Source organism: Pseudophryne corroboree, chromosome 6 (assembly GCF_028390025.1).
Source record: "Pseudophryne corroboree isolate aPseCor3 chromosome 6, aPseCor3.hap2, whole genome shotgun sequence".
Taxonomy (NCBI): Eukaryota; Metazoa; Chordata; class Amphibia; order Anura; family Myobatrachidae; genus Pseudophryne; species Pseudophryne corroboree.
Window position 1 is genome coordinate 668,670,222 of NC_086449.1, and position 24,341 is coordinate 668,694,562.

The 24,341-nt window shown below is 46.7% G+C and overlaps 1 protein-coding gene across 4 annotated transcripts in view; it reads right to left on the reverse strand.

Moving 5' to 3' along the window:
• The window catches only part of SLC23A1 (solute carrier family 23 member 1), an 894,224-nt gene that overhangs the window by 231,987 nt on the left and 637,896 nt on the right, over nucleotides 1-24,341 (reverse strand). For all 4 annotated transcript variants that reach the window (XM_063928249.1, XM_063928250.1, XM_063928251.1 and 1 more), the window contains exon 11: nucleotides 2,539-2,668. In XM_063928249.1, the coding sequence (XP_063784319.1) occupies nucleotides 2,539-2,668 (130 nt within the window). The remainder of the gene's footprint in view (nucleotides 1-2,538; nucleotides 2,669-24,341) is intronic.

Sequence of the window (24,341 nt, forward strand, 5' to 3'; positions counted from 1 at the left end):
AATTGGAAAGAGAGAAGGCTCAGTGCTAGTCTCAGTGCTAGTCCCGGGTGGCTGTGGGGAGTAGTGGTTCTTCAGAGGGAACGTGCAGTGCTCCAGCTGCACAAAATGTGTAATTTGGAGGGGGCTTGTCCCAGCGGATTTCTGGAATGGCTCTCCTCCCGTACAGATCGAGCCACGATTATCTTGCCTTATCTGCTGCGCCTTTCATCTATTGTTCTCAGCTGCAATACAATACAGATAGCACAACACAGCAAGGGATTAAGTCATCACAGCAGGGGATTAAATCCAACTGCCCTGGCTCAATTAATCCTATTAAAGGCAACAATTAAAAAGGCTCCATCTGTATATCTCCCAGAATCCAGATCTTCCTGGCCCCCTTTGTCTACTTCAGTCTAAACTGCAAACCTGGTATGTCAGTTATATTCTGCAAATACACGTTACAGCTCATCCTGCAAACTTTGTCTGTCAGCAAATATCCTGCAAGGTTTGCTTTAGTAAATCCTACACGCCAGGTCAGTCTGCAAACATCTCTCAAGGCCAAGATTTGGACTATTCTGCATGCCAGGTCTGTCTGCTAACACTCCTCAGGTCCCTGCTTCAGCCAATCCTGCACACTTGGTCTGTTTGTTAACGTCCATCAAGGCCAAGCTCAGACCAATCCTGCATACCTGGTCTGACAGTAAATAATCGACAAAGCCAAGCCTACAGTTAATCCAGTACATTGGGTTTGGTTTCTTACATTCCACAAGACTAAGCTTTACCCAATCCTGCATACCAGTCCTGTCTGCTGACATACTGCTAGGCAAGCTTCAGCCAATCCTGCATACCTGACCTGCCTGCTGATGTCCTGCAAGGTCAAGCAACTTCGGCTCTAATATATCTGGCCAGACTGCTGTTCCCCCATATGGCAGAGCCATACATACATACATACATACTGTCTAACTGCATCTGCCAACGTCCTACTCTACCTCAGAGCAACCTCTGCTGTGGGAGGATCACATAGGACCCAGTGGTTCCAAAGTCTCATCTAGTTATGTCTTTGCTACCAAGATACTGCCGTTATCTCTCTCTTCTGTTTTTATCCTGTGCTATCTTGGACCTCCAGTCTATTGGGTGAGCTGGAGGGACCCCCTAAGTACCATTGTGCCCAACCAGCACTAAGGTAACAGCGGGGTGTTGCTAATGGTGAAACACCTCTTGAAGGCTGTAGGAGTCCCACCCTAATAGAACTGGTTCTTCCCTCGACTTCAAACAAGTCCAAGGCAGCTACATTCCCAACTATTTCAGAAGTACTCCATGGCACCTTGCAAGTTCAAACTCATTTGGTGGAGCTCTCTACAGCATCTTGCATGTCCAAGGATCTAGTTTTTCATAACATATATATGAAATGGGGGGGGGAGGGAGAGAGAGAGAGAGAGAGAGAGAGAGAGAGAGAAGTAGTAGGGGGAAATGGGAGAGAGAGAGAGAAAAAATTGTAAGGAATGGGGGGGAGGAGAAATAGGGGGGAATGGGAGAGAAAAAGTACAGGGAGAAATGGGGGAGAGAGAAAAGAGAAGGAATAAGAGGAGATAGCAGAGAAAGAGAAGTGATAAGGAGATAAGAGTGAGAGACAGGAGGAATGGGGGTGATGGCATAGAGACAGAGAGAGTCAAAGCAGGAGAATGCAGCAAGATATTTAACCCATGGAATTGAATGTGGTTCTTCTGTCCCTGATAAGAATGTTGCAGAATTGTACACATAGTGGGGGTGAGCAGCAGGTGGTCCTGATTGCTCTGATCACTCTCTTTAGTTTAACACACCGTGACTCCCACTTGCTTCCACTCCCACGCCTCCTCTTCTCACGGGCAAATTGACACCTGCCAGCAGGACTCTTTATCTTCCATCCAGAACAACTGGTCCTGTAATAGTTGCAGCAGGCCTCCTTTATACTACAGTCTGATACTGGATGGCAGGGGCTGCTAGAACTTATAATTTTTGAGTAGTTACTTGCTGCACATCATCACAGCACGAGTGCGCTTGCTGTAGCATAACCAGTAGCTTCAGAGTCCAGTGAGACAGGTGGCATTTCTATTTCACTCTGTTACAGTAATTGTCCATGCAGGGGGGCGGTCTCAACCTGGCACCCAGGGCACATGCCCTGCTTGCTTTGCCCCCAACTTAGTTATGCCATTGCTTGCTTGCAGCTTCTAATTCTCTGGATGAGGGCAGTTCAAGGAAGTTGACAGTGAGTTACTAACTTACTCTCTTTTCTAGTTTTCTGAGTGTTTGAAGGTTTTTCTATTATTTAAAACCGTGCACATTGGGTCCAATGTGGATGCATACGCTAATGTGGTTAAATACATTTTAATCACCACTTGGTTTTATTGCATATATATATAAATATGGATTCTGAAGTTTGACAAGAGACACGGACAGAGGCTTTGGAAAGTCTACAACAGGGAGTTAGCCAAACTTATAGGCAGAGTTAGATATCAACAGGATAGGGTACACAGCACTTACCAGTTATTATTGCTAAATACTGTATAAATGTATTCTTACCAAATAGTGTACAAAACATTCCACCAAGTATGGGATCTGGAATAGAGGCAAACAGAGCAGTAAATTTTCCAACTGTTCCTAAAATAATCATGATTCCAGCACCATATTGTACAACTCTTCTACTGCCAACCTGGAATATAAAACAAGAGAAAAAAAACAATTGAATTATGTAGTCTTTAGCAAAATCTCATAATTTTGATTTACAATTTTGAAATATATTTTTGAAATAAAAAGTACAATTAAAAAATGCTTAAAATGTTGAAACTTAGCTGACCAGAACAAATGCTTTATTGATCACACAAGCATATTTTTTAAATAATGTATATACCTGTACCTCAAAACATGTGGGAGATACACACTAAATGTCAGTATACCCAGGATGTATACAGAGCAGTTGCGTAACTACAGCCCCGCAGACAATGCGGAGGCTTGGAGGCGCAGGGCTGCGGGCGCGCTGCCCAGTAGCGGATTTACCGCTACAGTCCTTCAACAGGAGTATTGCATTGTGGCATGTGTGATTGCATTTGTCTGACTGAAGAATTCCAGCACCCAGCAGCTGTCAAATCACTGTGCTGACAGCAGGCCGGGTACCGGCATCCAGCGCACACCTCTGTCACCTGTGCGCCGGCATATGGGGGGGTGGCTTGGTGTGTATGCCAATCGCCCTCCTCCCACCTCTTCTCCCTAATACGCTGCACTATTAGCAAACCTGCAGAGGACCCGCCCCCACCAGCAGAGCTGTCCAGCGGCACCCTCAGAGCTGGCCCCGGCCATAGACAAATGCGTAGGCCCTAGGGCATTTGGCATGCCAAGCAGTAGCGGATTTTGCCACGGGCAAGTAGGACTTTAGCCCAGGGCGCCGTTGCCCCGAGGGCGCCGCCACCGTGGTAAGATCTGCTGCTGGTGCATTGTGGGGGCGGCCATATATGCTAGAGCTCATAATTGACCTTTAGTAACATAGTAACATAGTATCTGAGGTTGAATAAAGACAATTGTCCATCGAGTTCAACCTATTTGTGGTCTCCTATGCATGATGATTTGACTAAAATTTCTGACTGATGCTGCTGTCAGCCATTGCATTTTATCCCTATTTATAGTAACTATAATGCATGACTATGCACCATACCCCTGGATATCCTTATCCATTAGGAATTTATCTAACCCATTCTTAAAGGTGTTGACAGATTCCGCCATTACAACTCCCTCGGGCAGGGAATTCCAAACACGTATTGTCCTTACCGTGAAAAAGCCTTTACGCCGTATTGTGCGGAATCTCCTCTAACCTGAGCGAGTGTCCACGAGTCCTCTGTGTTGATCTAACCAAAAACAGGTCCCGCGCAAGCTCTGTGTATTGTCCCCTTATATATTTGTAGATGTTGATCATATCCCCTCTTAGTCTCCGCTTTTCCAATGTAAACATGCCTAGTCTTTCAAGCCTTTCCTTGTATTCCATCGTCTCCATGCCCTTAATTAGTTTGGTCGCCCTCCTCTGTACCTTTTCAAGCTCCAGGATATCCTTTTTGTAGTACGGTGCCCAGAATTGTACACAGTATTCAAGGTGTGGCCTCACTAGTGATTTATATAACGGGAGTATAATACTCTCGTCCCTAGCATCAATACCCCGTTTTATGCATGCTAATATCTTATTAGCCTTCTTTGCTGCAGTCCTACTTTGGGTACTACTGCTTAGCTTGCTATCTATGAGGACACCTAAGTCCTTTTCCAGTACAGAATCCCCTAATTTTACCCCATTTAGTAGGTAGGTGTAATTTTTGTTCTTGTTACCACAGTGCATTACCTTACACTTGTCTGTGTTGAAGCGCATTCTCCATTTGGCTGTCCATGCTTCTAATTTAACTAAGTCGTTCTGAAGAGACTCTGCATCCTCCTCTGTATTTATAGCTTTACACAATTTGGTATCATCTGCAAAAATTGACACTATGCTCTCTAGACCTTCTGTTAGGTCGTTAATGAAAATATTGAACAACAGCGGTCCTAATACTGAGCCTTGCGGCACACCACTTAGCACTTCAGTCCAAGTTGAAAAAGATCCATTAACCACAACGCGCTGCTCCCTATTATCTAACCAGTTTTTGACCCAAGTGCATATTGTGCTTCCTAGCCCTGATTCTTGTAGCTTGTAGATAAGTCTCATGTGTGGTACAGTATCGAACGCTTTGGCAAAGTCTAAAAAGATTACATCCACGTCTTTTCCCTGATCTAGGTTTGCGCTTACTGTTTCATAAAAGCCAAGTAAGTTGGTTTGACAGGATCTGTCCTTCATAAACCCATGTTGATTCCTTTTAATGACCTTATTGACTTCAAGGAACTTCTGAATACTATCTCTTAGAATACCTTCCAATACTTTCCCCGCTATAGATGTAAGACTAACTGGTCTATAATTACCTGGTTCAGCTTTACTTTCCTTTTTGAATATAGGCACTACTTCCGCTATACGCCAGTCTTTGGGAACCATACCTGATATAACTGAATCCTTAAAGATCAAAGATAGCGGGTTTGCCAGTTCAGAGTGAAGCTCCATTAGAACCCTTGGGTGAATACCATCGGGCCCTGGTGATTTATTAATCTTTAAATGTTTTAATCGGTCACAGACTACTTCCTCGCTTAATAAGTACCTATCAGTGGGATATTCTAATTATTGAGATTGTGTGTCAGTCCCTGAAATGGGTCCTCTCTAGTGAATACTGTTGAAAAAAACTCATTTAGTGTGTCCGCTATGTCATTATCATTTTTGCTTAAGACTCCCAACTTGTCTTTTAAAGGGCCTATACTCTCCTTCTTTAATCTCTTGCTATTAATGTATTTAAAGAATTTTTTGGGATTCGCTTTGCTTTCCTTTGCTACTAGATTTTCAGTTTCTACTTTAGCCGCTCTTATTTCCTTTTTGCAAATTTTGTTACATCCCTTATAGTGCTGAAATGACTCTGCTTCCCCGTCAGATTTGTATTTTTTAAATGCTCGCCTTTTCTTGCCCATAAGTTCCTTAATCTTTTTGTTAAGCCACATCGGTTTATTATTTTTATTCCTTTTTTTGCTACTCATAGGAATACATTTGAGTGTATTTTTAGCTAGCAGGAATTTTAGTACCTCCCATTTCTCCGTAGTATTTTTTCCTAAAAACAAACCTTCCCATTCAATATCCCTGAAAAATACCCTCATCTTTTCAAAATTTGCTTTGATAAAGTTTAGAGTCCTAGTTGAGCCAGTATAGGGCTGTTTATGAGTATAGGGCTGTAGTGTCTATGCGGTGCTACGGGAGAGACCTCTCTCCCATAGATCCGAGGAGTGGCGCTAGTGGCCGGAGACGGAGGGCGGCAGCGGTCGGGTAGCAGGAGTGGGTATGGTGAGTATTTATTTATTTATTTTTGTAAGCGGCACACTACAGGGGTCACAGTACTGGGGGCACAACTACTGAGGGTACAGCTACAGAGGGCACAGTACTGGGGGCACAACTACTGAGGGCACAGCTACAGGAGGCACAGTACTGGGGGCACAACTACTAAGGGCACAGCTACAGGGGGCACAGTACTGGGGGCACAACTATTGAGGGCACTGCTACAGGGGGCACAACTACTGAGTGCACAGTACTGGGGGCACAACTACTGAGGGCACAGCTATGGGGGCATAACTGACCACGTCCCTTCTCCATGAAGCCATGCCCCTACTTTTTGATGCGTGCCTGCAGCACGCACTAACCCTGTTTCGCCTGTTGAGGGGGACGCCGGGCGCCAAAGGAACCTTTCGCCCTGGGCGCCACAAGGTCTAGAACCGGCCCTGATGCCAAGCCTAGCACCTCCTTGGGCATCAGCAGTTTTGAGGGCTGCGTCTGCAGGTACCTGACTTCTGCTGCCGCTTGTGCTGAGCAGATTCTGATTACAGTGCCACTGTCCTGCCGCCTCCTCCACTCCCGGCCCAGCTCCGCCTCCAGGGTTTTCTTTAAGTTTTCCTAGGGCCTGGCGGTCGTCTGTGTGTTACCCGTCCCACGCCTGCTCACTCTGTGGGGACCTGGACCTGTGGTGACTGTGTGTGTGTGCAGTGACTGTAGAGGACAGGCTGTGTGTGTGTGGTGGGCGTGACTGGGGGGAAAAGGCTGTGTGTGTGTGTGTGTGTGTGTGTGTGTGTGTGTGTGTGTGAGTGTGTGAGTGTGTGTGTGTGTGTGTGTGAGTGTGTGTGTGTGGTGAGTGGATAGGACAGGCTCATACCCTTCAACTGTACCTTTTTAGCAGGTACAGTACCTTTTTTTATGCTCTGTACCGATTTTTGGCTCTCCAAGCTTCCATTGAAAGTATAGGAAAAGGGACGTGACCACGCCCCTTTACCGGTGACCACGCCCCCTTTTCTACTTTGTACCGATATTTATGTGTAGAATGTTGGAGGGTATGCAGGCTGTGTTCATGTGTGTGTGGGGCGGGGGGGGGGGGTGTGTGACTGGGATGGAACAGGCTGTGTGTGTGTGTGTGCGTGTGTGTGCGTGTGTGTGTGTGTGTGTGTGTGTGTGTGTGTGTGTGTGTGTGTGTGGCGACTGGAGGCACTGTCGAATCCGGAAGGGGATGTGGGGGATTAGACACCTGGGCCCGTTCCAACCCCCATGTTGTTTCTACAACTTTTTTAAAACAAACACCTGCGGCAGTGTGGTACAATGAAGGGGCATGAAGCACCACTGTCAGTGCAGTACTAGCAGGAGGAGGCGGTCCAGCCAATTCAGCCCATCCCCTGAACTGTCTTCCTCTCTCTGACGCTGCTGTTGACCGACGTCATGATCCTACAAAAACGAGAGGAGGGAACCTGCTGCTGCCGGCGCTGAAAGGGGGACCTGCTTCTGCCGGCACTGATGAGAAGGGTGGCCCAAGGTACACAGTAATGCTTGTACAGGTGGTAGGGGAACAGCCACAGTGCCTCCTGTACCCCCTCTCTCTCTCTGCTCCCCTCTCTGTCTCACCTCTCTTTTTTTTTCTCTGTCTCTCCCCCACCCTCCCTCACTTTCTTTCTTCTTTCTTTCTTTCTTTCTTTCTTTCTTTCTTTCTTTCTTTCTTTCTTTCTTTCTTTCTTTCTTTCTCTCTCTTTTTCTCTTCCCTCTCTCTCTCCCCTGCTATCTCTCTTCCCTCAACACTCTTTCTTTCTTTCTCTCCCCTCCGTTTCCCTCTCTCTCTAACCCCGTCTAAACTCTCTCGCATTCTTTTTTTTACTCCCTCTCTCTTTCCCCTGCCTCTTTCTCTCAACCCTCTCTCACTCTCCCTCTCTGTCTCTCTCTTTCTCCCTCCCGCTCTCTTTCTTTCTCTTTCATTCTCTCGAACCCTCTTTCTTCTCCGTCCCTCCCTCTATTTCTTTTGCTCTCTCTTTATTTCACACTTTTTCTTTCTCTTTCCCTCTCTCTCATCTCCATCCCCTCTCTCTCTCTTACACCTGTCCGCCCTCTCTCAACCATCTCTCCTACTCCCCCTCTCTGTCTCATCTCTCTCTTTCTCTTTCTCCCCCTCTCGCCTCTCTCTCACACTGCTTTCTCTACCCTGCTGTCTGTCTCACCTCTCTCTCTTTCTCTCTCACACCCACTCTCACCTCTTTCTCTCTTTCTTTAGCTATCTCCCCCTCACCCGCACCCCTTCTCTCTACCCTCTCATCCCCTTCTCTCTCTCTCTCACACTATCTTTCTTTCTGCTCCCCCAGATGGCTGCTGCTGTGATCTGTATTGTTGGGTGATGGGTGCTGTGGTGGGAGATGGGTACTGGGTTAGAGGTGCTGCTGGGTGGCACCAGACAAAATCTTTCCTAGGACATCAAAATGGTTAGGACCGGCTCTTCCTCAGGCAGCCATTGTATCATGGCACGGTGCAGGGACTCCCATCCCGGGTATGGTCGGCTGGAAGGACGGCTTGTGCAAGACAAGCACTGGCAAGTGGTGGTAGGAGGAGCAAGTGGGGTGGGCAATTCCATGGCCACCATCCAGTTCATTAAGGTGTGTACAGCTGCTGGGGGCCATGAGGGCCAACATGATGTCTGCTGCTATTACGTGTGTGTGTGTGTGTGTGTGTGTGTGTGTGTGTGTGTGTGTGTGTGTGTGTGTGTGTGTGTGTGACTGGTAGAGGGAGATGCAGGGGCCCGAGGGGTCAAACTCGGCTGAGTTGGACACAAATGTGTTGGTTATAGGTGGGAGCTGGGGTTCTGGTTACCAAGTACCATGGGTCGCAGGGCCAATCGCTGTGCCAGAAAATGATCTGGAATTCAGAGCTGGGGTGCTAGGGGTCTCTGCGCAGAAATGTGAATGTGTGTGTTGGCATGGAGTAGGCTGGGGATGTGAGGTGCTGTAGGCAGACAGTATATACCGGCTATAAGTGAGACCTCGATTACTAGGGTCCTCTGAGTCACTGTGCAGGATTGTGAATGTGTGGTCAGGCATGGAATAGACTGGTTATTTGGAAGTACTGGAGTCCCCAGGAGCCACAATAATTTGTTGGACAGTATATACTTGTCATATAGGGATCTGGGATGCTAGGGGCTGTGCAGGAATGTAATGCTTGGATGGTGGGGTTATAAATATAGCAGTGTTGAGTGACCTGGGGATATAAATATTGGGAGTGGGGAGGTCTAATGGATATAGAAAGTTTGTGTAGGGATACTGACAGTAGTCTGACTGGTAGCACTGTGGTACAGGACTATACTGGAGCGCAGTACAAATCATTATGCACCCCTCTTGTTTCTGTACCATGATTATCCAACACCCCGCTGTTATGTGTATAGGTGATCAATATAACAGGGTGCCCAGGGTTCCGTATTTAGGGGCAGGCATCTGATTTGTGGGGACCAGCAGGTTGTGTTTATATGGATCCTTCCCTTCTCTTAGAGTGGGGAACAGCTTGTACCCTCCCACAGTAGTGATCATAGCTCCATCTCCCAGTATTGACACCCAGAGCATGAAAACCCCTGGCAACAAGCATTATACACCACTAGCAATGAGAATGGAACCAAGACCATGAAACCCCAGGCAACGAGCATGGATACCAGTGCATGAAACCCATGGTAACGAGCAGGTAATTTAAAAGTAATTAGAAAATTTAATGTATCACGGGCATTGCAGTGTGTGCCATAATTAGTGATGTGCACCGGACATTTTTCGGGTTTTGTGTTTTGGTTTTGGATTCGGTTCCGCGGCCGTGTTTTGGATTCGGACGCGTTTTGGCAAAACCTCCCTGAAAAATTTTGTTGGATTCGGGTGTTTTGGATTTGGGTTTTTCTTACAAAAAAACCCTCAAAAACAGCTTAAATCATAGAATTTGGGGGTAATTTTGATCCCATAGTATTATTAACCTCAATAACCATAATTTACACTCATTTTCAGTCTATTCTGAACACCTCACACCTCACAATATTATTTTTAGTCCTAAAATTTGCACAGAGGTCGCTGGATGGCTAAGCTAAGCGACACAAGTGGCCGACACAAACACCTGGCCCATCTAGGAGTGGCATTGCAGTGTCAGACAGGATGGCACTTCAAATAAATAGTCCCCAAACAGCACATGATGCAAAGAAAAATGAAAAAAAAAAGAGGTGCAAGATGGAATTGTCCTTGGGCTCTCCCACCCACCCTTATGTTGTATAAACAGGACATGCACACTTTAACGAACCCATCATTTCAGCGACAGGGTCTGCCACACGACTGTGACTGAAATTACTGGTTGGTTTGGGCCCCCACCAAAAAAAGAAGCAATCAATCTCTCCTTGCACAAACTGGCTCTACAGAGGCAAGATGTCCACCTCATCATCATCCTCCGATTCCTCACCCCTTTCACTGTGTACATCCCCCTCCTTACAGATTATTAATTCGTCCCCACTGGAATCCACCATCTCAGGTCCCTGTGTACTTTCTGGAGGCAATTGCTGCTGGTGAATGTCTCCACGGAGGTATTGATTATAATTAATTTTGATGAGCATCATCTTCTCCCCATTTTCTGGATAACCTCGTACGCCAATTGCTGACAAGGTGAGCGGCTGCACTAAACACTCTTTCGGAGTACACACTGGAGGGAGGGCAACTTAGGTAGAATAAAGCCAGTTTGTGCAAGGGCCTCCAAATTGCCTCTTTTTCCTGCAAGTATACGTACGGACTGTCTGACGTGCCTACTTGGATGCGGTCACTCATATAATCCTCCACCATTCCGTACCGTACCGTACTGCTATATATAGTATACTGGTGGTCACTGTGTCAGCAAACTGCAAAACTAAAATGCACCACAGGTATAGAATGTAGATGGATAGTATACTTAATGACGACACAGAGGTAGGTACAGCAGTGGCCTTTCGTACCGTACTGCTATATATAGTATACTGGTGGTCACTGTGTCAGCAAACTGCAAAACTAAAATGCACCACAGGTATAGAATGTAGATGGATAGTATACTTGATGACACAGAGGTAGGTACAGCAGTGGCCTTCCGTACCGTACTGCTATATATGCTGGTGGTCACTGTGTCAGCAAACTGCACAACTGAAATGCACCACAGGTATAGAATCTAGATGGATAGTATACTTGATGACACAGAGGTAGGTACAGCAGTGGCCTACTGTACCGTAATGCTATATTATATACTGGTGGTCAGCAAACTGTGCAAAACTGAAATGCACCACAGGTATGGATGGATAGTATACTTGACGACACAGAGGTAGGTACAGCAGTGGCCTTCTGTACCATGCTCCTATATATTATATACTGGTGATCAGCAAACTGTGCAAAACTGAAATGCACCACAGGTATGGATGGATAGTATACTTGACAACACAGAGGTAGGTACAGCAGTGGCCTACTGTACCGTAATGCTATATATTATATACTGGTGGTCAGCAAACTGTGCAAAACTGAAATGCACCACAGGTATGGATGGATAGTATACTTGACGACACAGAGGTAGGTACAGCAGTGGCCTTCTGTACCGTACTCCTATATATTATATACTGGTGGTCAGCAAAATTATGCACTGTACTCCTACTATATACTGTCTACAATGCAGCACAAATATGGAGTGTTTTTCAGGCAGACAACGTATACTGGTGGTCACTGGTCAGCAAAACTCTGCACTGTACTCCTCCTATATAATATTATACTGGTGGTCCCCAGTCCCCACAATAAAGCAGCACACTGAGCACAGATATGGAGTGTTTTTCAGGCAGACAACGTATACTGGTGGTCACTGTCAGCAAAACTCTGCACTGTACTCCTGCTATATAATACAGCTGCTCCCCAGTCCCCACAATTAAGCAGTGTGAGCACAGATATATGCAGCACACTGAGCACAGATAAGGAGCGTTTTTTTCATGCAGAGAACGGATAAAACTGGTGGTCACTGATCAGCAAAACTCTGCACTGTACTATTCCTATATTAATATACAGCTGCTCCCCAGTCCCCACAATTAAGCAATAAGTAAAGCAAGCACAAATATTTGCATCAACAATACACGGAGAGGACGCCAGCCACGTCCTCTCCCTAACATTTCCAATGCACGAGTGAAAATGGTGGCGACGCGCAGCTACTTATATAGAATCCGAATCTCGCGAGAATCCGACAGCGGGATGATGACGTTCGGGCGCGCTCGGGTTAACCGAGCCATACGGGAGAATCCGAGTATGCCTCGGACCCGTGTAAAAAGGGTGAAGTTCGGGGGGGTTCGGTTTCCGAGAAACCGAACCCGCTCATCACTAGCCATAATATATAACAGGTATTGCGGTGTGTGGCATACTGTGTCACGGGCATTGTGGTGTGTGGTATATTCTGTCGGGGTCATTGTGGTGTGTGGCATAATGTATCATGGGCATTACAGTGTGTGGTATAATGTGTCAGGTATTAGGCTGTGTGGCATATTGTGTAATGGGCATTATGGTGTGTGGTATAATTTGCCGGGCATTACGGTGTGTGGCATAATGTGTAAGGGCCATTACTATAAGGAGAAAAATTACAAATAATGTAAAGGGCATGAATAAGGATTTTTTCCACCCGTGGTGGCCAGTGTTATGCAGGTTTCAAAACTGGGGTATAAAGTAGTCTTTTGCTGCAATACCATGCCCCTTGTAGAGAGGCCATTCCCCCTTTTCTGATTTATTTACTTTTCTAATTGCAATTAGGGGGGTGGGGGTGCAGGAAACTTTTTTGGCTTTGGGGAGCAAAATTTCTAGTTACACCACTGATACAGAGGGTTCCATATCAATTAGATTATTTGTTATTACATTATCTGCTGTGAACCCTCCATTGACTCATTTACCAAGCTCCAGAGTGAGAAGCATAGGGGGTGATTCCGAGTTGTTCGCTCGCTAGCTGCTTTTAGCAGCATTGCACACGCTAAGCCGCCGCCCTCTGGGAGTGTATCTTAGCTTAGCAGAATTGTGAACGAAAGATTAACAGAATTGCGAATAGAAATTTCTTAGCAGTTTCTGAGTAGCTCCAGACTTACTCAGCCATTGCGACCAGCTCAGTCCTTTCGTTCCTGGTTTGACGTCACAAACACACCCAGCGTTTGCCCAACCACTCCCCCGTTTCTCCAGCAACTCCTGCGTTTTGCAACTCGAACGCCTGCGTTTTTCCACACACTCCCATAAAACGGCCAGTTTCCGCCCAGAAACACCCACTTCCTGTCAATCACACTACGATCAGCACAGCGATGAAAAAGCTTTGTTATGCCGTGAGTAAAATACCTAACTTTTGTGTAAAATAACAAAGCGCATGCGCTCTGCGAACCTTGTGCATGCGCATTAATCGACTAATCGCAGTATAGCGAAAATCAGCAACGAGCAAAAAACTCGGAATGACCCCCATAATCCCAGTAGGTAATTCCATCTCCATTTACTGTATATTATCTCATCACAACTGCATTACACTTGCGGATTGTGATAAATATGCCCTGTAATGTGGCCTCAAATGAACACTATAATGAGCCAGTCACAAGCACTGTGATTTCTAAGTCAGGCCTAGAAATCAAATGAATTCAGAAAATGAATGCTATTGTTTGCAAGGTCCATAGTTGCCTATCCTCCCTCATTCTGCAGGAGACTCCCTGAAATAGAAGCAATCTCCCTCACTCCCTGAAAAATCCATCAATCTCCCTGATTGCACCTTAAGTTCCTTAACCCCATTATGTAGCTATTACATAATGGAAAAGAAATCAGAGCTACATACATTCAAATGGGATCATTAGTGCCATTTCCTTGCATTGGTTATAATAAGGCACAATGATCCCTATGGCCACTTACAGTATATGGAAGCTCTTGTAAAACACAATACACGAACAAATCCTGCAAAATATCAGTGTCTTTTTTTCAACAAATACATCTTACTAACTTTGGGGCTCATTTACATTTGGATGTAAGTCATTTTCATGACACGCCTCTCCAATGTAGCAGTACGCGCCCGCGCTGATAGGTGTTACTTTCACAGTCTCCCTGAAATGCTTTTTCAAAAGTAGGCAAGTATGACATGGTCATATTCCAATCGCAACAGACCCTAATAACCTGAATGCTGGTTCAGCACAGATGGTGAAATCAAAAGGACTGAGGTACTATTAAAGTCACCTATGACCAGAGCTGGCCCTAACCAATTTGATGAGGCAAGATTTTGGCTGGCGCTCCCTAGTACCACTGCTAGTTCTGCCTCTGACCCAGTACCCCTCTCCCAGCATCGCGCCCATCACTACAGATCACAGCAGCAGCCAGCAACACCCATCACCACATAGCAGATACTCATTAACAGAACCATAACTTAGACATTTTTGTTCTCTGCCATGGCCGCAACTAGGGGGAAGGGGGGCTATGGAGGCATGTGACCTGGGCGCTGGATTGGAGAATGCGGAGAGACTGGCACTTTAATACCCGCTAACGCCCCCCTCCCTATGTGGCAGCGGTCGCTTAGAGCCAGTGGCGCCTATGAAGAAGCTGAGCACCACATCACTGAGATGAAACTGCAAATAAACTACAACTCCCAGCAGCCCTTGCTGCCGGGAGCTGTAGTTTACTTTCAGTTTAATCTGTGCAGCATGTGATCGGCAGAGCAGGATTAAAGTGTGAGCACAGGGGACAAGTTACCTCCCTGCCTCCACGCTACAAGTTACCCCCCTCCCTCCCTCCAATGATTAAATGCACTGGCATTTAATAATTGCAGACAGTGCACAGCTGCTCTGGTAAGAAGCATCCTGAGGACTGAAAAGGGGGCGGGACTAAATGGCACTGTACACAGGGGGATATTCTGAGTTGATCGCTCGCTACCGATTTTCGCAGCGCAGTGATAGAGTAAAAAACCGGCAAAACTGTGCATGCGTATGCACCGCAATGTGCACACGCGTCGTACGGGTACAAACAGTATCGTTGCTGTGCAATGCTTCTAGCGACGAATCCATTCGCACAGCCGATCGCAAGGAGATTGACAGGAACAGGGCATTTATGGGTGTCAACTGACCATTTTCTGGGAGTGGTAGGGAAAACGCAGGCGTGATCAGACGTTTGCAGGGCGGGTATCTGACTTCAATTCCGGGACCTCCGTCGCTAGAATCATCGCACAGGATCGCACAAGTAACTACAGGGCTAGTCCTGTTTTGCACAAAATGTTTTTGTACTGCTCGGCTGCAAAATAGGATCGCACACTTGCAAAGCGAAAATACACTCCCCCGTGGGCGGCGACAATGCGTTCCCACGGCTGCTAAAGGTTCGACTCGGAATGACTAATGACTACCACAGTGCCATGCCAGTCAGCCAGCAGCATGGAAAAGAGGAGAGAAAGAGTAGTAGTACACCCTAAATAGTGAGTATGGGAAGGGGCACTGCATGTGTGTGTGTGTGACTACTATATATGTGTGTATGAATGTGTGCTTGCGTGTGACTGTATGTGAATAGGTGTGTGACTACATATCTGTATGTGTGCTTGTGTGTCACTGTATGTATACGTGTCACTATATATGTATGGATGTAGTTATGTTATGTTATGTGACCGGTGGTCGCAATACCGGCATCTACATCCCGCCCCCTGAACATCCTGACAGTCGGCATGCCGTCTAACAGGTACTATTGCCACTCGTGGGAATAGAACTTCGTTGTGCTCATCCCTCCCCCCTCCTGCCACTGCCATTTTATGGCTGGGATCCCTGTGTCATGGGTGCCGACCATTGGTGAAACAGCCCCAACCCATATGTATTTATACAGGAGTGTGATTATATGTATGTATGTATGTATGTATGTAAGTGAATGTATGTGTGCGTGTATGTGTTTAGGTGTGTGATTTTATGTATTAATGTATGGGTTGTTGTTTTATTTTTCTCTTCATCTGTAGCCCAAATAATAGGATTTGAATACCTACCGGTAAATCCTTTTCTCTTAGTCCGTAGAGGATGCTGGGGTCACATCAAGAACCATGGGGTATAGACGGGATCCACAGGAGACATGGACACTTTAAGACTTTCAAAGGGGTGTGAACTGGCTCTTCCCTCTATGCCCCTCCTCCAGACTCCAGGGAGACGGACATTTAGAGGAAAAGGATTTATTATTAAACTAAGGTGAGATACATACCAGCTCACACCTCAAGCACGCCGTACGACATGGCATTTAACACAACGCAAGTCAACGGCATGAATAACATCAGGCTGACTATGGGGGTAATTCCAAGTTGATCGCAGCAGGAAATTTTTTAGCAGTTGGGCAAAACCATGTGCACTGCAGGGGGGGCAGATATAACATGCGCAGAGAGAGTAAAATTTGGGTGTGGTGAGTTCAATCTGCAATCTAAATTGCAGTGTAAAAATAAAGCAGACAGTATTTACCCTGCACAGAAACAAAATAACCCACCCAAATCTAACTCTCTCTGCAAATGTTATATCTGCCCCGCCTGCAGTGCACATGGTTTTGCCCAACTGCTAAAAAATATCCTGCTGCGATCAACTTGGAATTACCCCCTATAAACGTAACACAACATGTGTGTAATCACAACTAATAACTGCAGATACAGTACGCACTGGGACGGGCGCCCAGCATCCTCTACGGACTAAGAGAAAAGGATTTACCGGTAGGTATTAAAATCCTATTTTCTCATACGTCCTAGAAGATGCCGGGGCTCACATCAAGAACCATGGGCTTTATACCAAAGCTCTAGAACTGGCGGGATAGTGCGGATAACTCTGCAGCACCGATTGACCAAACATGAGGTCCTCATTAGCCAGGGTATCAAACTTGTAGAACTTCGCAAAGGTGTTTGAACCCGACCAAGTAGCTGCTCGGCAAAGTTGTAATGCCGAGACCCCTCGGGCAGCCGCCCAGGACGAGCCCACCTTCCTGGTAGAATGGGCCTTCACCGATTTCGGTAACGGCAATCCAGCCGTAGAATGAGCCTGCTGAATTGTATGACAGATCCAGCGCGCAATAGTCTGCTTGTCTGCTTGGAAGCAGGAGCCCCAATTTTATTGTGAGTATACAAGACAAACAGAGCCTCTGTTTTCCTAAACTTAGCCGTTCTGGCGACATAAATTTTCAAAGCTCTTACTACATCGAGAAGCTTCGATTCCAGCAAGGCATCAGTAGCCACTGGCACCACAATAGGTTGGTTCAAGTGGAACGATGAAATCACTTTCGGCAGAAACTGCTGACGAGTCCTCAATTCTGCTCTATCTTCATGGAAGATCAAATAAGGGCTCTTGTGAGACAAGGCCGCCAATTCAGACACCCGCCTTGCGGATGCCAAGGCCAACAGCATGACCACTTTCCAAGTAAGGAATTTCAACTCTACCTCCTGTAAAGATTCAAACCAATGAGATTGAAGGAACTGCAACACCACGTTAAGATCCCATGGTGCCACAGGGGGCACAAAAGGAGGTTGGATGTGCAATACGCCTTTCACGAAGGTTTGAACTTCTGGAAGTGAGGCCAATTGTTTTTGGAAGAAAACCGATAAAGTCGAAATTTGAACTTTAATTGAGCCCAACTTTAGGCCCGCAACCACACTTGTAGAAAATGGAGAAAACGTCCTAACTGAAATTCTTCCGTAGGAGCTTTCTTGGATTCACACCAAGACACGTATTTTCTCCAAATACAGTGGTAATGTTTAGATGTTACTCCTTTCCTGGTCTGAATAAGAGTAGGGATGACTTCCTTGGGAATACCCTTTCAGGCTAGGATCCGGCGTTCAACCTCCAAGCTGTCAAACGAAGTTGCGGTAAGTCTTGGAACACGCACGGCCCCTGCTGTAACAGATCCTCCCTCAGAGGAAGAGGCCGGGGATCTCCTATGAGTAATTCCTGAAGATCTGGATACCAAGCCCTCCTTGGCCAATCTGGAACAATGAGGATCGCTTGAACCTTTGTTCTTCTTATGATCTTTATCACTTTTGGAATGAGTGGAAGCGGAGGAAATGCGTACACCGACCAAAACACCCACAGTGTCACTAGGGCGTCTACTGCTATTGCTTGAGGGTCTCTCGACCTGGAACAATATCTCTGAAGTTTCTTGTTGAGGCGAGACACCATCATGTCTATTTGAGGAATTCCCCAAAGACTTGTCACTTCTGTAAAGACCTCTTGATGAAGACCCCACTCTCCTGGATGGAGATCGTGTCTGCTGAGGAAGTCTGCTTCCCAGTTGTCCACTCCTGGAATGAAGATCGCTGATAGAGCGCTTGTATGCCTTTCCACCCAACGTAGCACCTTTGTGGCCTCTGCCATTGCCGCTCTGCTCTTTGATCCACCCTGGCGGTTTATGTACGCTACTGCTGTTATGTTGTCCGACTGAATCAAGATGGGCCGACTGCAACGAAGATGTTCCGCTTGCAGAAGGCCGTTGTGAATAGCCTTTAACTCCAGAACGTTTATGTGTAGACACATTTCCTGGCTTGACCATTTTCCCTGGAAGATTTCCCCCTGCGTGACTGCTCCCCAGCCTCGGAGACTCGTATCCGTGGTCACTACGATCCAGTCCTGGACCCCAAACCTGTGTCCCTCTAGGAGGTGAGAGTTGTGCAGCCACCACAGGAGTGAGATTCTGGTCTTGGAGGACAGGGTTATCCTTCGGTGCATGTGCAGATGGGACCCGGACCACTTGTCCAATAGGTCCCACTGAAACACTCTGGCATGGAATCTGCCAAACTGAATGGCCTCGTAGGCCGCCAACATCTTCCTCAGCAACTGAGTGCATTGATGGATCGATACTCTTGCTGGTTTCAGAATTTGTTTGACCAGGTTCTGAATTTCCAGAGCCTTTTCCACTGGAAGAAAAACTCTCTGTAATTCTGTGTCCAGAATCATTCCCAAAAACGACATCCGTCTGGTCGGAACCAACTGCGATTTTGGCAAGTTTAGGAGCCAACCATATTGCTGCAGAATTGTCAGGGAGAGCGTAATGTTCTGCAGTAATTGGTCCCTGGATCTCGCCTCTATCAGGAGATCGTCCAAGTATGGGATAATTGTGACTCCTTGTTTGCGCAGGAGAATCATCATTCCGGCCATTACTTTGGTGAAAACCCTCGGAGCCGTGGACAGACGAAACGGCAACGTCTGAAATTGGTAATGACAATCCTGAACTGCAAACCTCAGGTAAGCCTGATGTGGAGGATATATGGGAACATGTAAGTAGGCATCCTTTATGTCTACCGACACCATAAAATCCCCCTCCTCCAGACTGGAGATTACAGCCCGGAGAGATTCCATCTTGAATTTGAATTTTCTCAGGTAGAAATTGAGGGATTTGAGGTTCAGGATTGGTCTGACTGAGCCGTCTGGCTTTGGGACCACGAACAGGCTCGAGTAAAAGCCTTCTCCCTGTTGCAATGGGGGAACCCTGACAATGACTTGATTGTGACACAATTTTTGTATTGCGGCGCATACCACTTCCCTGTCTGGAAGAGAAGCTGGTAAGGCTGATTTGAAAAATCGGTGAGGGAGGACGTCTTGAAACTCCAGTTTGTACCCTTGGGACACTATTTCTAAAACCCATGGGTCCAGGCCCGAATGAGCCCAGAACTGACTGAAGAGCCTGAGACGTGCCCCCACTGGTGCGGACTCCCGCAGAGGAGCCCCAGCGTCATGCGGTGGAGTTGGCAGAAGCCTGGGAGGACTTCTGCTCCTGGGAACTGGCCAAGGCCGGTGATTGTTTACCCTTTCCCTTTCCTCTAGTAGCAAGGAAGGAAGACCCTCTGCCTTTTCTGTATTTATTGGTTCGAAAGGACTGCATCTGATAGTGGTGTGCTTTCTTTTGTGGTGCAGGCACATAAGGTAAAAATGATGACTTACCCACGGTAGCCGTAGATACCAACTCAGCGAGGCCGTCACCAAACAATACACCACCTATATACGGTAGAGACTCCATAGCTTTCTTAGAGTCAGCATCAGCATTCCATTGATGAATCCACAATGCTCTCCTAGCTGAGACTGCCATGGCATTGGCCCGTGATCCCAAGAGGCCAATATTTCTCGCAGCTTCCTTTAGGTAGACTGCAGCATCCCTGATTTGACCTAGTGTCAGAAGAATGCTATCCCTATCCAGGGTATCCATTTCAGATGACAAGTTACCTGCCCATTTTTCGATAGCACTACTCACCCACGCAGATGCAATGGCTGGTCTGAGTAGCGTACCCGTGGTGATATAAATGGATTTCAATGTATTTTCCTGCCCACGATCCGCAGGATCCTTTAGAGCTGCCGTGTCAGGGGACGGAAGAGCCACCTTTTTGGACAGCCGTGATAAAGCTTTGTCCACAATGGGGGGTGACTCCCATTTTTCCCTATCCCCAGAGGGAAATGGATACGTCACTACAATCCTTTCGGGAATCTGAAACTTTTTGTCAGGACTTTCCAAAACCTTTTCACAAAGCGCATTCACTTCATGAGAGGGAGGAAATGTTACCTCAGGTTTCTTCCCTTTATACATACAGACCCTAGTATCAGGAACAGTAGGGTCCTCAGTGATATGCAATACATCTTTTATAGCCACAATCATGTACTGAATGCTCTTTGCCAGTTTTGGAGCTAATCTGGCATCACTATAGTCGACACTTGAGTCAGTGTCCGTGTAGGTATCCGTGTCTGCCAGCTGGGCAAATGAACGTTTTTGTGACCCCGAAGGGGTCTGGACTTGAAACAACACATCCTCTACGGATTTCTTCCAAGCCTGGTTCTGAGACTCAGATTTATCCAATCTTTTATTAATCAGAGCCACATTTGCATTCAAAGCACTCAAAACATTCACACAATCCGGTGTCGGCAGTGCCGACAGGGTCACTCCCACAGCCGTTTGTATCCCTAACATAGTCTCCTCCTGGGAAGAGCACTCCGCCTCAGACATACCAACACACGTGCACCCACCACACGCAGATACACTGGGCCTATAGGGGACAGACCTAGAGTAAAGCCTGTCAGAGAGACACAGAGGGAGATATTGCCAGCTCACACCCCAACGCCTAAACCCGGTCTGAAAACACTACAGACAATGTCCCAGACCTGCAGCACTTTTATAAGTTAATATAATGCACCAAAATCACTGTGCCCCCCCTGTTTTTCACCCTGTTACTTGTACAGCAGTGTGAGGAAGGACCAGCGTCTCTGCAGCCTTGTGTAGAGAAAATGGCGCCGGGCTGTGTGCTGTGAGGGCTAAGCCCCGCCCCCATACTGGCGCGCTTCAGACCCGCTCTTTTTTAAAACATTTTTATACTGGCGGGGGTCCGGACATTGCCCTGGCACTTAGTCCAGTCTTACCAGTTAGTTATTTGAGGTTAGAATGCTGCTCAGGGTGCCCCCCCCCCACCCCGCCCTGCACCCTGTAGTGCCGCTGAATGTGGGAGCATGGCGCACAGCGCGGCCGCTGTGCGGTACCTTAAAGCCGTCACTGAAGTCTTCTGATCTTCTTCTACTCACCTGTCTTCTGACTTCTGGCTCTGCAAGGGGGGTGACGGCCGGCTCTTGGAATGAGCCCCTAGGCGTACCTAGTGATCAACCCTCAGGAGCTAATGGTGTCCTGTAGCCAAAGAAGCAGAGCCTTTAAACTCACAGAAGTAGGTCTGACTTCTCTCCCCTAAGTCCCACGATGCATGGAGACTGTTGCCAGCAGTTCTCCCTGAACATAAAAAACCTAACATAAAGTCTTTTCAGAGAAACTCAGTAGAGCTCCTCAGTGTGCATCCAGTCTGCCTGGGCACAGATTCTAAACTGGAGTCTGGAGGAAGGGCATAGAGGGAGGAGCCAGTTCACACCCCTTTGAAAGTCTTAAAGTGCCCATGTCTCCTGTGGATCCCGTCTATACCCCATGGTTCTTGATGTACCCCAGCATCCTCTAGGACGTATGAGAAAAATAAAAAAAAGAGAATAAAAAGTATGAAAATGCCTAGCTTTCCCCTTTGCCCTTATGGAGATGGAGAAAAAAATAAAATAAAACCAAACTATATATCTAATATATAAAAATGAAAATTTGTCCTTCTGTCCTTCTATATAAATCCACAGTTTACAAGCGAAGATCGTGAAATTTCACAAACAAGCTTATTAAAACATGGCGGAGGCAACTAAGACAATTTGAAATCCCTAGCACCCCTAGGGGGGCAGACAGCAGCACAGAGTATATCAGGAGACAGCATAACTCTGGAATTGCTCGAGCAATGTACTCAAAAATTGGTACACATATGCCTTACAATCTGGCAACAAACACTGTGGGAGGAAGACACCCCTAGCACCCTTAGGGGTGAGGCAGCAGCACTGAGTATTTCAGCAGACAGCATAGCTCTGGAATGCCTGCAGCAATGTACAAGAAAATTGGTACACATATGACAAACACTATGGGGGTCCAACCAGGAAATTGTGAATCAAATAATCTGGTATACGAGATATATCGACAATCTGTTTCTTCTATGGAAGGGAGGCGAGGACAGGCTAATAAAACTGATTATGGACATCAATTCCCAAAATACACCAATTAAATTCACTTACAACTACAGTGTTGAGGAGGTCAGCTTTCTGTATGTCACAATTAGTATACAGAATTCAAGAATTTCAACATTGTGTACAGCAAAAGCACTGACCGCAATACACTGTTAATATCCAACAGCTTTCAACCCCCCCCCCCCCGCCTTGAAGAAAGGATTAGTCAGGTCGCAAATGATGCTTGTAGCTCGCATAACTAGCAACCCAGAGGAGGTCGATCCACAAGTGGATCTTATTGTACAAAAATGCACCAACAGAAAAAGGATGTGCTTAAGATGAAGCATGATCAATTACTTGCTATTTCTTCCACCAAAAGCAAAACGCACAGAATTTACACTTGGCACTTCAGTAGTGCCGAGAGCCACTAGGGCCCTATGGCCCAAAGTAAGCACGGACACCGATTGTCAATTTTGTCAAAATGACTTGCTATAAGAGAGGAAGAAACCTCAAAGACATCCTTATGAAAAGCGACATCGGGGGTCATTCCGAGTTGTTCGCTCGCAAGCTGCTTTTAGCAGCTTTGCACACGCTAAGCTGCCGCCTACTGGGAGTGAATCTTAGCTTCTTAAAATTGCGAACGAAAGATTTGCAATATTGCGATAAGACATCTCTGTGCAGTTTCTGAGTAACTCGAGACTTACTCGGCATCTGCGATCAGTTCAGTGCTTGTCGTTCCTGGTTTGACGTCACAAACACACCCAGCGTTCGCCCAGACACTCCTCCGTTTCTCCAGCCACTCCCGCGTTTTTTCCAGAAACGGTAGCGTTTTTTCACACACTCCCATAAAACGGCTAGTTTCCGCCCAGAAACACCCACTTCCTGTCAATCACATTACGATCACCAGAATGAAGAAAAAACCGTGAGTAAAATTCCTAACTGCATAGCAAATTTACTTGACGCAGTCGCAGTGCGGACATTGCGCATGCGCACTAAGCGGAAAATCGCTGCGATGCGAAGAAATTTACCGAGCGAACAACTCGGAATGAGGGCCATCACTCCTATGCTTCAGGCATCCTCTAATATCACTCATAAAAAACGGGATGCCATAGGTGCATATCATGTACAACATGTTTCGCTATATAGAGACAGGGAACACTTTTAATCATCCCCACTCCGGAAAAAAACACAAACTTAGACATGCAGTAGCAAGCACAACTAAGTTCGTCAGATACCTCATTGCTTGCCCATGCGGCTTAAGTTACGTTGGACAAAGAACTTATTGCGCAACACAGATCCGCCATTAAAGCATCATTAGAACACAAGATTAAAGCCCCTGAACAACCTGTAGCTCGCCACTTCAGGGAAGCAAAACATCAGATGTCGACTTTAAGATATAAGATAATAGACCATGGGGGGTCATTCCGAGTTGTTCGCTCGCAAGCGGATTTTAGCAGATTTGCTCATGCTAAGCCGCCGCCTACTGGGAGTGAATCTTAGCATCTTAAAATTGCGAACGATGTATTCGCAATATTGCGATTACACACCTCGTAGCAGTTTCTGAGTAGCTTTAGACTTACTCGGCATCTGCGATCAGTTCCGTGCTTGTCGTTCCTGGTTTGACGTCACAAACACACCCAGCGTTCGCTCAGACACTCCCCCGTTTCTCCGGCCACTCCTGCGTTTTTTCCGGAAACGGTAGCGTTTTTCCCCACACGCCCATGAAACGGCCTGTTTCCGCCCAGTAACACCCATTTCCTGTCAATCACATTACGATCGCCAGAACGAAGAAAAAGCCGTGAGTAAAAATCCTAACTGCATAGCAAATTTACTTGGCGCAGTCGCAGTGCGGACATCGCGCATGCGCATTAAGCGGAAAATCGCTGCGATGCGAAGATTTTTACCGAGCGAACAACTCGGAATGACCCCCCATGT